The sequence below is a fragment of the Apium graveolens genome, chromosome 5, assembly GCF_009905375.1.
Source record: "Apium graveolens cultivar Ventura chromosome 5, ASM990537v1, whole genome shotgun sequence".
Taxonomy (NCBI): Eukaryota; Viridiplantae; Streptophyta; class Magnoliopsida; order Apiales; family Apiaceae; genus Apium; species Apium graveolens.
The window spans coordinates 225,618,749-225,629,813 of NC_133651.1; the positions used below are offsets into that span (position 1 = coordinate 225,618,749).

Below are 11,065 nucleotides of genomic sequence, written 5' to 3' on the forward strand. Positions count from 1 at the left end.
AGAAATTCCTACAAAATTGTACATGCTTCACCTTTTAAGGAATTCAAATTGCATTACTGAAGTAAATGACTGAATTAAATAATCTAAAACAAATAACTAGAAAGGCTCCGTACAAGCTTACTGGAAGAATTTCTTGAGTCTGTAAGCGTGCCAAATGTTTTTCATAAGTTCACCTTTCAGATTCTTAAGCTTGTACGTTCCCGACCTGATGACTTCGGCTATCGAGTACGGACCTTCCCAATTTAGCTAAAATTTTCCTTGCTTAGTGGGCATCGATGTTGCTAATTCCCTCAACACTAGGTCTCCAACAAAGAAAGTACATTTCTTAACGCCTGAGTCAGAATATTGTGCTTCCTGAATATTTCAGGTTTCTCTAGTAGGCCGTCGCCCTCTCCTCTTTAAGTAGGTCGATATTAGCTCATAGTCCAACCTCAGAACTTTCCATATTGAACACTTCAGTGCAATAATAGTCTTGTCCCACTTCAACCGGGAGAAGAACATATGTGCCAAAGGCCAATTTGAAAAGTATTTCGCCCGTGGATGACCTTGGTGTTGTTCGATAAGCCCACAAAACCCATGGAAATTCTTAGGCCCATAGCCCTTGGCTTCTCCCAGTCTCTTTTTGATACCATCAAAAATGATTTCGTTTGCGACTTCAATCGCCCCATTGCCTTGAAGGTGGCTCATAGAGCTAAACTTCTGATGGATCCCGAAGTGATGCAATAGAGTTCTGAATTTATTTCCAATAAACTGGGTACAATTATCAGAAACACACACCTTGGGAATGCCGGACCTCGGAATTACTTATTCCAGCATGAACTTATTTGCTGCCTCTTCAGTAATAGTAGCCAACGGTCGAGTTTCGACCCATTTGGTCATATAGTCAATTACCATAATGCAATATTTTTCTTGTCCAATGCTGGTAGGATGAATTCCCATGATATCCATTATCCAAATAGCGAAGGGTATTGGGCTCAAGACCGAAGCTATTTCCTCTGAGGGTTGTTTCGGGACAGTGCTGAACAATTGACATTACTTACACTTCTTTGTGTACTGATGTGCAGCGGCTCTTAACGCCTGCTAGTAATATCCTTGCTGAAGGATCGTGTAGGAAAGAACTCGCCGACCAAGGTGTTCGCCATAGATGCCTTCATGGATCACCTGTATAGGTAATATTTTCTCTTTAGAGTCTAGGCATCGGAGAAGGGGTGATGAAGCTGACCTTCGATAGAGTTTACCACTAATGATTGTATAACTGGTCGCCAAATACCTGACCTTCTGTGCCTTTTTTTGCTCAATGGCAATGTTCCCTTCTCCAGAAAGGCTCGGATCGGGGTCATCAATGTCACAACTTGGTGGATTTCCATACACTATTTCTTATTAATTGAAGGAGCTCGGACTTCGGTGAGATAGATCAAACCAGTGTGATTCTGCGTTTCGGTTGATGCAAGACGAGATAGTGTATCGGCTCGGCTGTTATCTTCCCTGCCAAACTGACTTAACTCAAAAGACTAAAAAATAAGGACATTTCTCGTACCTTGGACATGCACGAATTCAAGGATCCCGTTGTTCGTATTCTTTGGAAAAGTGCTTCACTACTAGAATAGAGTCACTGAACATCGTCGGGTGTTTCGCCTCCAGATTCTTTGCAAGTCCATTCGTGCCAGAAAAGCTTCATATTTTGCCTCGTTATTGGTGAGAGGGAAAATGAACCGAATAGTTTGGCATATCTCAAATCTCTCGGGGGATGATAGGATGAGTCCCGCCCCACACTTCGAACCTGCTACTGACCCATCAACAAAAAGTTTCCATTTCCCTGGTGACTGAATAAGTTATTCTTCGGGTATTAAATCCTTCGGCCCAAAGAAAGTGCATTCAACCATGAATTCGGCAAGGTCTTGTACTTTAATGCACGTCCTCAGTACGAGTCTAAGTCATATTCTCCCAACTCAATTGACCAGGCGACCACCCTTCCCGAAGCTTCGGGTCATGTCAGAATCTTTTTAAGTGGTTGGTCGGTCACAACTTATACTTTCCTTCCTTGAAAATAGTGTCGCAATTTACGGGTGGCCATGACCAGCCCATATACAAACTTTTTGGCATTTGGGCTGGTCATGAACATCCTATTTCCATCCTAGTTTCAGCATCTTTAAGCATATGTGATAGGTAAAAAATAGGATGTTGATTACCTTTCTGTTCTTTTAGCAAGATTACCCCAGAGTCTGGTCCGACATGGCTAGATAGAGATGAATTATTTTCTTCAGATTTGGTCTCATCAGAAGAGGGGCTGTATTCAAGTACTCCTTCACTTTCTCAAAAATAGTCTGATATCCAGGTCCCCACTCAAAGTTCTTCGACCCTTTCAACCTTGAAAAGAAAGGAAGTTCTTTTTCCGATGACCTTGATATGAATCTCCGGAGCGCTGCTAGTCAGCCTGTTAATTTCTAAACATCTCTGACATATTTTAGGGCCTCCATATCTAATACAACTTAAATTTTCTTTAGGCTGGCCTCTATGCCTCGTTCACTAACCATATAACCCAATAATTTCCCGCTTGCCACTTCGAACGTGCACTTTCTCGGATTGATCTTCATGTTATCTCTCCTTAAGGTTTCAAAACATTCTCGAAGAGCTTTGGCATGATCTATGAAGAAGGATTTGAAAATCATATCATCCACATAGCATTCCATATTTTTGCCATTCTGTTCCTTAAATACTTTATTGACCATGCGCTGGAAGGTTGACCCTGAATTCTTCAGGCTGAAGGGTATTTTGATGTAGGCATATGTTCCCTTTGGCGTAATGAATGTCGTCTTCGGGATATATGCGACATTCATGGCAATCTGGTGGTAGCCAAAGAAGGCATCCAGTAAGCTAAGGACTTAATAACCGAGTGTGTCATCTATCAAATCATCAATGCTCGGTAGGGGATAATGGTCCTTCGAATAGGTTTTATTCATGTTGGTGTAGTCTACATATATTTTCCACTTGTTGTTTGCTTTTCTGACAACCACTATATTATCAAGCCGGTTCGGATACTCTATCTCCTCGATAAACTTAGCTTCCAATAATTTTTCCAGTTTGGCCTCGATGACTTTTTTTCATTTTAAGGCGAAGGTCCTTTTCTTTTGCTTTATAGAATTGGCCTCGGGCTTCACATTAAGGCAATACTTAATCGTCTTCGGCTCCTGCCCAGGCATATCTTCAGGCCCCCAGGCGAAGACGTCATAGTATTGCCTTACTACAGCTATAACTTTCTTCTTCAGGTCAAGGTCCATATTTTTCCCTATACAGACCATCTTCCCTGAACATCTGGCGTACAATTCAACTTCCTCCACTTCGGTTGCGGGTTCCGCAATCGGGCAAGATAAGTTGGCCACAAATTTCTCGAGCTCAATGTTTAGCAGTTTCTTATTTTCACTTGGTTCGGCTTCTGAACGCTTTCTCTTCCCACTGGTGTCGTTCTCTTCATAATCCCGACCTTTGTCAAGATTCTCCAGCATGATGATTCTTGATTTCCTTTGATCTACTCTCATTTCTCCCACTCCCTTTTTAGTTGGGAATTTCAGCTTGAGATGGGGGGTCGACTTGATAGCTTGGAAGGTAAATAAGAATGGTCATCCCAGTTTTGCATTGTAGGGACTTTCCACCTGTACGATGTAGAATTTCACCTATTTTTCAGCAGTATTGGAAATTATACCAATAAGAATAGGTAAAATGATCATACCTTCACAAGGAATATGCTATCCACCGAAGGCTTCAAGAGGTGCCTCATGGCATGGCTCCATTTGTTGTCCGGTGAGGTTCATCTTGGTATACGTCCGATGGAATAAGATGTTTACCGAACTCCCTCCATCTACTAATACCTTCCATATCTTATTTTCTCCGATGACGGGGTGGATTATTAGCGGATCCTCGTGGGGATATATGACATCCTCATAATTCTCTTCAGTGAAGGAGAAAGGCATAGTCTGTCTAGCACGATTGAATTGGTATAGATTATAAACTTGACGATCATACCTTTTCCTGGAATTTTTATTATCCAGCCCGAGGGCGTTGTCTCCATAAATAGTCTTCACCTCTCCCCGATATCCCTCTTCGGGATCTCTATTCCTTGTCTCGTTCAGCCCCAACTTATCTCTCAAGTCTCTTACAAACTCATTCAGTTCTCCGACCTTGATCATTTTTTCAATTAGTCTCTTTATGTGAAAACACTCATCAATATTATGCCCCTTATCCTGATGGTAATTATAGTACTTGTCGGCATTGTTCTTGTGGTCGACCATTTTCATCTTAGATGGTCGAATGAAGTCGGGTTTGCCCCTAATTTTATGGAGAATTTTGGAGATCGACGCGTTAAGTGGTGTAAACACGGTCGATTCTCTATCTATTCACCTTTCTAAACCCTTATCAGACTGTTTCTTATCATTAGCCCTACGATCATCCATTCGGTCTCTACTAAAACCTTGGGAATACTCATAATGGCTTGACTATCGGCCACGATCCTCTCTTCGGGGCTCCCTGTATCCCTCTAAAATCCCCATCTTCCTTCGAATGTTCTTATCCCTCACATATATATCATTCAGGGACTTGAGGGGATAATCATAAAGAAACGAGATGAGTTTTTTTATCTTTAATTGGGTCCATCCCAGTGGTCAAGTATCCCATAGCTTTTTTCTTGTTCAGATTGGTTACCATACCAGCTTCCTCCTTAAATCGGGTCAGGTAATCGCCCAAAGACTGATTTTCCATTTGCCTGCGGTGTATGAAGGTTTTAGTGTCTTTTTCCCTTTGAACAAGTGTGAGTTGTGCCTCATGAATTTTCCTTTCAGTTGCTCATAGAAGGGGATCGAGCGTGGCCGAAGTGACTTATACCACATTGATGCCCCTCATTTCCAGATAGGTCTTGAACATCTTACATAACATCGTCTGGTTGTGGCCCATGCTAGTCATCAACAACTCATATTTCTCACAATGATCTTGGGGATCCCCCCTCCTATTAAAGTCTGTCATCTTCGAAAATTGATTTTCTTCCCCTGGTGGAGGCTGAAATGTTTCAATCTCTTCGGTCACCACCGGTTCACGACTGAACTTTGTCTCCAAACATGGCTTTCTCCAACCTAGATGATTCTTATTCGGGAGACGTCTTCCTCCTCCTCCTTCTGTTCGGAGTCTGAAGTCAATACGACTTCCATCCCCCTCCTTTTATGGTGTGAGTCAGAGTCTGTGGACTCATCTTCCTCAACATGACTCGCTTCTCTTTTCTAGAATTCTTGGCTTCTTTGGTTTCTTCCAGTGACGCCCGCATCGCCTTCTCCTCCAATTCTAGCTCTTCTCTCTGTAGCTTAATGGCATTGAGCCTCAGCATCGCCTGCTTTTTAGGAGTGGGGACGATGTATGCTTCTTCATCAAAATCGATTTCCAGATTCCGAGGAGTTACCAAAGGTTTCTTCTAGAGATTGGTTTTCGGATCGGTAAACCAGGAGGGCCCTGTTTATCATTATTGTTCGCCATCGTCTTAGATCTTAGAACTTAATCTCGTATTCCCAAATACGGCGCCAAATGTTGAAACCATTTTTCGGCTCGGAAAGTCTTTGTCCCCAAATCCTTTTTCGGCCTGTAAAGAGAAGAATGTGAGAGATTATCCCACTGATTCACCTCCGGTGTGAGAATAAGTTAACTGGTTTGTTGTAAGTAAATCGGAACACAAGATAGTCCGAGTAGTATTTTGTGTGTGTTGAATGGATGAATATCTCGTGTATATAAATCTGAACCAAGCTGACATTGTGCTCCCAGAGTCGTCGATTTGTTCCAATAAAGAAGGGACGTGGACGTTATGGCCAGCAGACCATGTCTTCGCCCATCTTGTGCTGGTCCAACATCTCCGTGACTGGGCTGATCCCCTTTCGGCCCACTTAGTATTCTTTGGACATCGGCCCAGATACATATGATGGGCCTAAAACAAGCGGGCTTCTAACATGCAGATTTATGCATGCACATATGTTATGCTCCAAGCCTGCAGGCTGCATAACCACTGCCAAAATTTTACTTTTGTAAAAAAATTATTAAGTGCAAGAAAGGGTTTAGCGACTAAACCTCTCTTTAAGAAATCAAGATCCGTTAGACCATCTTTGACGCAAGTCCATTTATTGTGTTGAAACCATGGAACCTGAGAGTTGAGGGGGTGCAAGTGACCCCTCTGCGTAACGTAGCTATGCCCCTGTGGATCAGGATGGTTTGAAAACCCTAGCCAGTCCTAACAAATTAGTCTATTTTCTGCATTTCTTTTAACTATTCGATGATATTGCATTGGAGCACCCTGATCAGCTTCATACCAAAAACAGTTTTTTTTTCTTATCTAGGCATGTTAATAAGACCCAAATATGTTGGAATTGGGCTCATACATTAAAGACGGCCTGAGGTGCTTAAAAATTTCAAGTCCAAGGTGTCATTGATATTAGTTACTTTAATGGAGAGCCTGCAACATGCATGAATTTAGTGCTTAACGAATGTAAGTCGCCTGGGAAATCAACTTAAAGGTAAAAATGTAAATCTAGGTGGAAGAAGAAAAATATGAAAGGGCAAAAGCAAAAATGAAAAAGAATAGGACAGTATATCACATTATGAATAATATTAATAGTCTCCCTTCATATTCTGAAAACTTTTTCTATTCTGTGTGCAAGAAACAAACAAGCTTTTCTAATTGACCAACTTCAAGGGCCTCATCATCACATTGTCTTCATGATCCAAGATCTGCATTTATCATATGGAAATGTATGTTATACTAGTTGTCCCAGAATGCTAAAATAAGGAATAGCAAGTCAGCTCCTATTTCTTCATATAAAATCATTATACCCTACATGTAAGACTAAGAAACAAGAATTATTCATCATGTGAACGATTCCAATTATCAAAAAGATAGGATTTTAACTTTATGGTGCAGGCAAGAGAACATTTTTGGAAGCTTTCTTTATAGATTCAAGAAACTGTGAATCTGTGATCTCGTGACATCATAGATTATATTTTCAGTGAAGAAATTTACCAAAGACCAAGTAATAATAAGACGATATCTTTTAAAAATCTTAGGTTTTACTTTTAAAGTGTAAGTTAGTATACTGATTATGTATATAGTTTAAAATGTTGAACATGTATGATAAGTAAACACTTACGTGGCAATGGTAGACGTAACCAGGCTCTGAGGTTGCATCAAACGGATATGACGCGTTCGTATGTACATACGAAAATCTTACTAGTATCGTTGTAAGGTAGCCAGGTAACATCTTGTACACGTTCTTCCACCCTTTCTCATGAGCCACCACCGCTATGTTTTTGCCCCGTGCATACTTGTCTACATGGCACTTCTTAGCGTCTTTTAGCTTCATCATGCATTCTTTAAATTCATCCACATTGACCAACTCTGTCTGATTCAGTACCGAAAAAAGACCCAAATGTATGTGAAGTGGGTGATTGTCATCCGTTAAGTTGATCACATACCATATCTCTGATGTTCCCACCTTAGGCTTCTCTGTCACAGGGTCTTCAGAAGATTTACCATTTATATTCAAATGAGTAGGCTCGTCAGATTTGGTTGTGTACTCGTACATTGTTATATACCGTGTTCGTGAAGCACTGGATATATCAGGTGATGGATATTGCACCAATTTCTTAGGCACTCTAGATGTGTCAAGTTCTTGATGTGGCATGATTATGAATTTCATGACTTTGCTGTTAACTTTATTGACGGGGTCACCAGACGGGTACGGATATGCTGCGTCATTAAATAGAATAACCGAATTGGATTCTGATTTTGAGAAGTCAACGATCACATCAGCCATTTCTGATGGAGCTACAAGGAGCTTGTTTACTGTTACTGGCCGTTGGTTGTAAGTAGAATCGGATCCCACATGGATAAATGTTAGACCATTGGTAAAGTAGAATCTAAAGAAACGAGCATTGCTTGCATTGAGTATACGAAACCGGTATTTTCTCCTTCGTACAATCATTCGGGGCCATGCCTTGCCATTTACAATGATTGCATCACCGAAATATTCAGGTTGCCATTGCGGATGTATGGAGGGATTGTTTCCGGTGGAATTCATGTACAATGAACCATCTGTGCGGAAAGTACGATCAAAGACGACCAGTGGTCGATCAAATTGAGCTCCATGAGGTAATCCAAGTGGAGCCTCGACAGCAGGATGACGAATTATATATGATCCAATTAAACCAGCCAAGAGATTGACACGCGTCAGCCCCATTGCATGATCATGGTACCATAAATTTCCTGGATGCTGATTGTTGCTATAGTGATATGTTTTCTTAGTCCAAGCTGATCCTCTCTCTTTGAATTTGGCAGTGAACCATGCATACGCATTTCCATCGCTCTCGGGTTCATCAATGGCTCCATGGAGGTGCACCACTGTTGGAATGCCCTTCTTTGCGAGAGTCATGGCATTGGGGATGGTTGGATCCCAAGGGAGAATGTGCTTTGGAGGGAGGTAATTTTTCCATGTCACATTAATAGCTACTCCATGGACGGCTTCAATAGTTGGACCAGGGACAGTAGCTTTGGACTTGGATGTACCATACGCAAACACTGGAGTTGGAGGAAGGTCTCTATGGAATTTCTGCAACAAGTATATATAGAGTACAACATTATTCTAGAATTAAGGGAAGAGCTAAAAAAGAAGGAAAAAAAACACTCTTCCTCAATCGTACAATATTTTCGTGTCGATTAACAACAACAAATATAATCAATACCAATATCAATAATAATAACAAATATTTAAATTTAAATTAAATAAATAAGGGTGTGAGCACTCGGGTCCGAGATCCGAGTCCCTCCATAAACCAAGCTCTGATACCATTTTAAGTAATCAGTCCATCTAAAACTTTAAGATGATAGAGAAAGAAACCAATATGATCTTATACTTTTCAACGGTTCTAATAAACCTAATCGGAGCTCCAACTTGGCTTCTGTTGTTGTACAAGAGGAAGATACAAAGCACAATTAGTTAATATATTGCTTCATGAGTTAGCGAATATAATTTTTTCTTATGTTGGTAATAAGTTATTGATATTGAATTTCTATAATCGTCTCTTGATTCATGAGCTAGCGAATATAATTTTTTGTTACGTTGGTAATAAGTTATTGATATTGAATTTCTATAATCGTCTCTTGGCGTTGGTAGTTAAATTTTAGTTAAATTTTTACAAACTACTGTTTTGAAAACACACGTAGAAAATAAAATAACCATATAATTTTGGTGGGGGATGCTTTATAATCATTTTGGACTACAAAGTCAGAAGCTTATATACACCACACACGTAAATCGGATTTCTTTATATATAGGAATAAAGGTTTTGTAAAAGAGAAGTAATGGGGTGCTATTTTAATACTTAGCGTTGCTTACAGTCTGTTTGCTAAGATTGACAATTCCCAACCAAGTGCAAAACAGTCATGGTTAACAATGTCGCCAAAGTGTAAATGGCCATGAATTTCAAAAAGTTTATCCGACTCCAGAGTACATAATAAACTTTGTTGTATTGAATTTTTCAATCTTATTTCTTACCTAATAAAAGGGAGGAATCTAACTCACTCTGTCAAGAGTTCGATTGTTGTCAAAAACATGATAGATGTGTGAGTATGTTGTAGTTAAAAGATAAAGGAACGAAAGGGTGAAAAGATCAATTAGAATAATCCGATTAGAATCATCTTTGGAAAATATTATAGCTTACACCTGCCTGCGCATAATATACACCACAGATACACACACAAAAGCCATGTAAACAAAGAAAGAAGCTTGAACTGTGATGTTAAAAAGGAGAATATGAGAGATGTATATGAGTTGGCAGTACTAACCCATTTCTTGCGAAACATGCCAATGGTGAGTGACTTGGGGACAGAAACGCCATTAACAACTTGAAAGCCTGAGGTTCGTGGCATATCAGGAAGCTCATCTACAAACATTTTCAACTTGGAAGGACTTAACAGACCAATTCCCCATGTCTTGTCTACACAAAAACCAAACAAAGCCAAACACACAGTCACCAACCTCAATACTCTCTCCATTTTCTTACTACAAACAAGAGAATGTGTGACCCAGAGCTTATTGTTATAGTCTCTTTAGGAAGAGAATATATGTAGTATACGTTTATTTGAACTTTAGATTTTATTTTTATATAATCAATGTGGATGCTAATCCTTTTTTGTTGAAATGAGAATCCAAACCTTGAAATATAATGTATATGACAAGATATTAGCCTAGTTCTTTCCATTTGCCCTTTTTTATTGCCAGCTTGCTAAATTCCAATTCCTGCATTATCACACACCAACATATATCCTTTTTAAAGCTATTGTCTAGTTTCTGTTTTGGTTCTTAACTTTTTCGTTTACGCGATTAAAAATCTTTAATGGATACTTTAAGCGAGTCACGTAAAGTTTTTTTTTTTTTTTCTATAAATCTAATGATAACGTTTTTCCTTTTCCTTTTTTTTTTTATCTTTTTTTACGAGATATACATATTCGTACAAAAAAAAATCAATGTGGTGGACTAGATATAATAAAATAAGAAGTATTTTACTGTGCCAATATATTGAGTAAATGTAAAAATCTTTCAGTTCAAATCATCCCACCTGAAAAGCAGAACTCATCATTTTTATAATAATAAATAAAAGCATAATTCAGACAAGCAGAACTCATCATTTTTACAATAATAAATAAAAGCATAGTTCAGTGAAGAGCTCGTTTATGTTGGAGATTCGAACTCAATCCTTAAATTAGTTATTACTTATTATCTAATGGTAGGTATTAACCCTGCAAATATCTATTTTGCAATTACGTAAACACTGTTACTACTCAATTTTCTATATAATCTTTTCCTTCTTTCTATACTTCTTGTTTCATTACGAAATTTATATAATATATCTTAAATTAATGAGTAATATTAGCAACGTAATAAAAATAATAAACAACGTAATAAGAAATACTTGAGTATTAAAATATAAATTTTCTTTTCTTGTCCTTTATTTTGAAAATTGGTTAAGATCGAGAGAATACTATTTG

General features: G+C 39.0%; 1 protein-coding gene across 1 annotated transcript; it reads right to left on the reverse strand.

The window, feature by feature from the left end:
- Positions 1 to 6,574: 6,574 nt before the first annotated feature.
- On the reverse strand, positions 6,575 to 10,286 carry LOC141724897 (multicopper oxidase LPR1-like). The gene is made up of 3 exons (XM_074527195.1): positions 9,863 to 10,286; positions 7,170 to 8,627; positions 6,575 to 6,753 (listed from the first exon to the last, which is right to left on the reverse strand). The coding sequence occupies exons 1-3, from the start codon at positions 10,070 to 10,072 to the stop codon at positions 6,700 to 6,702; spliced, it is 1,722 nt and encodes a 573-aa protein (XP_074383296.1). The 5' UTR covers positions 10,073 to 10,286; the 3' UTR covers positions 6,575 to 6,699.
- Positions 10,287 to 11,065: the final 779 nt, after the last annotated feature.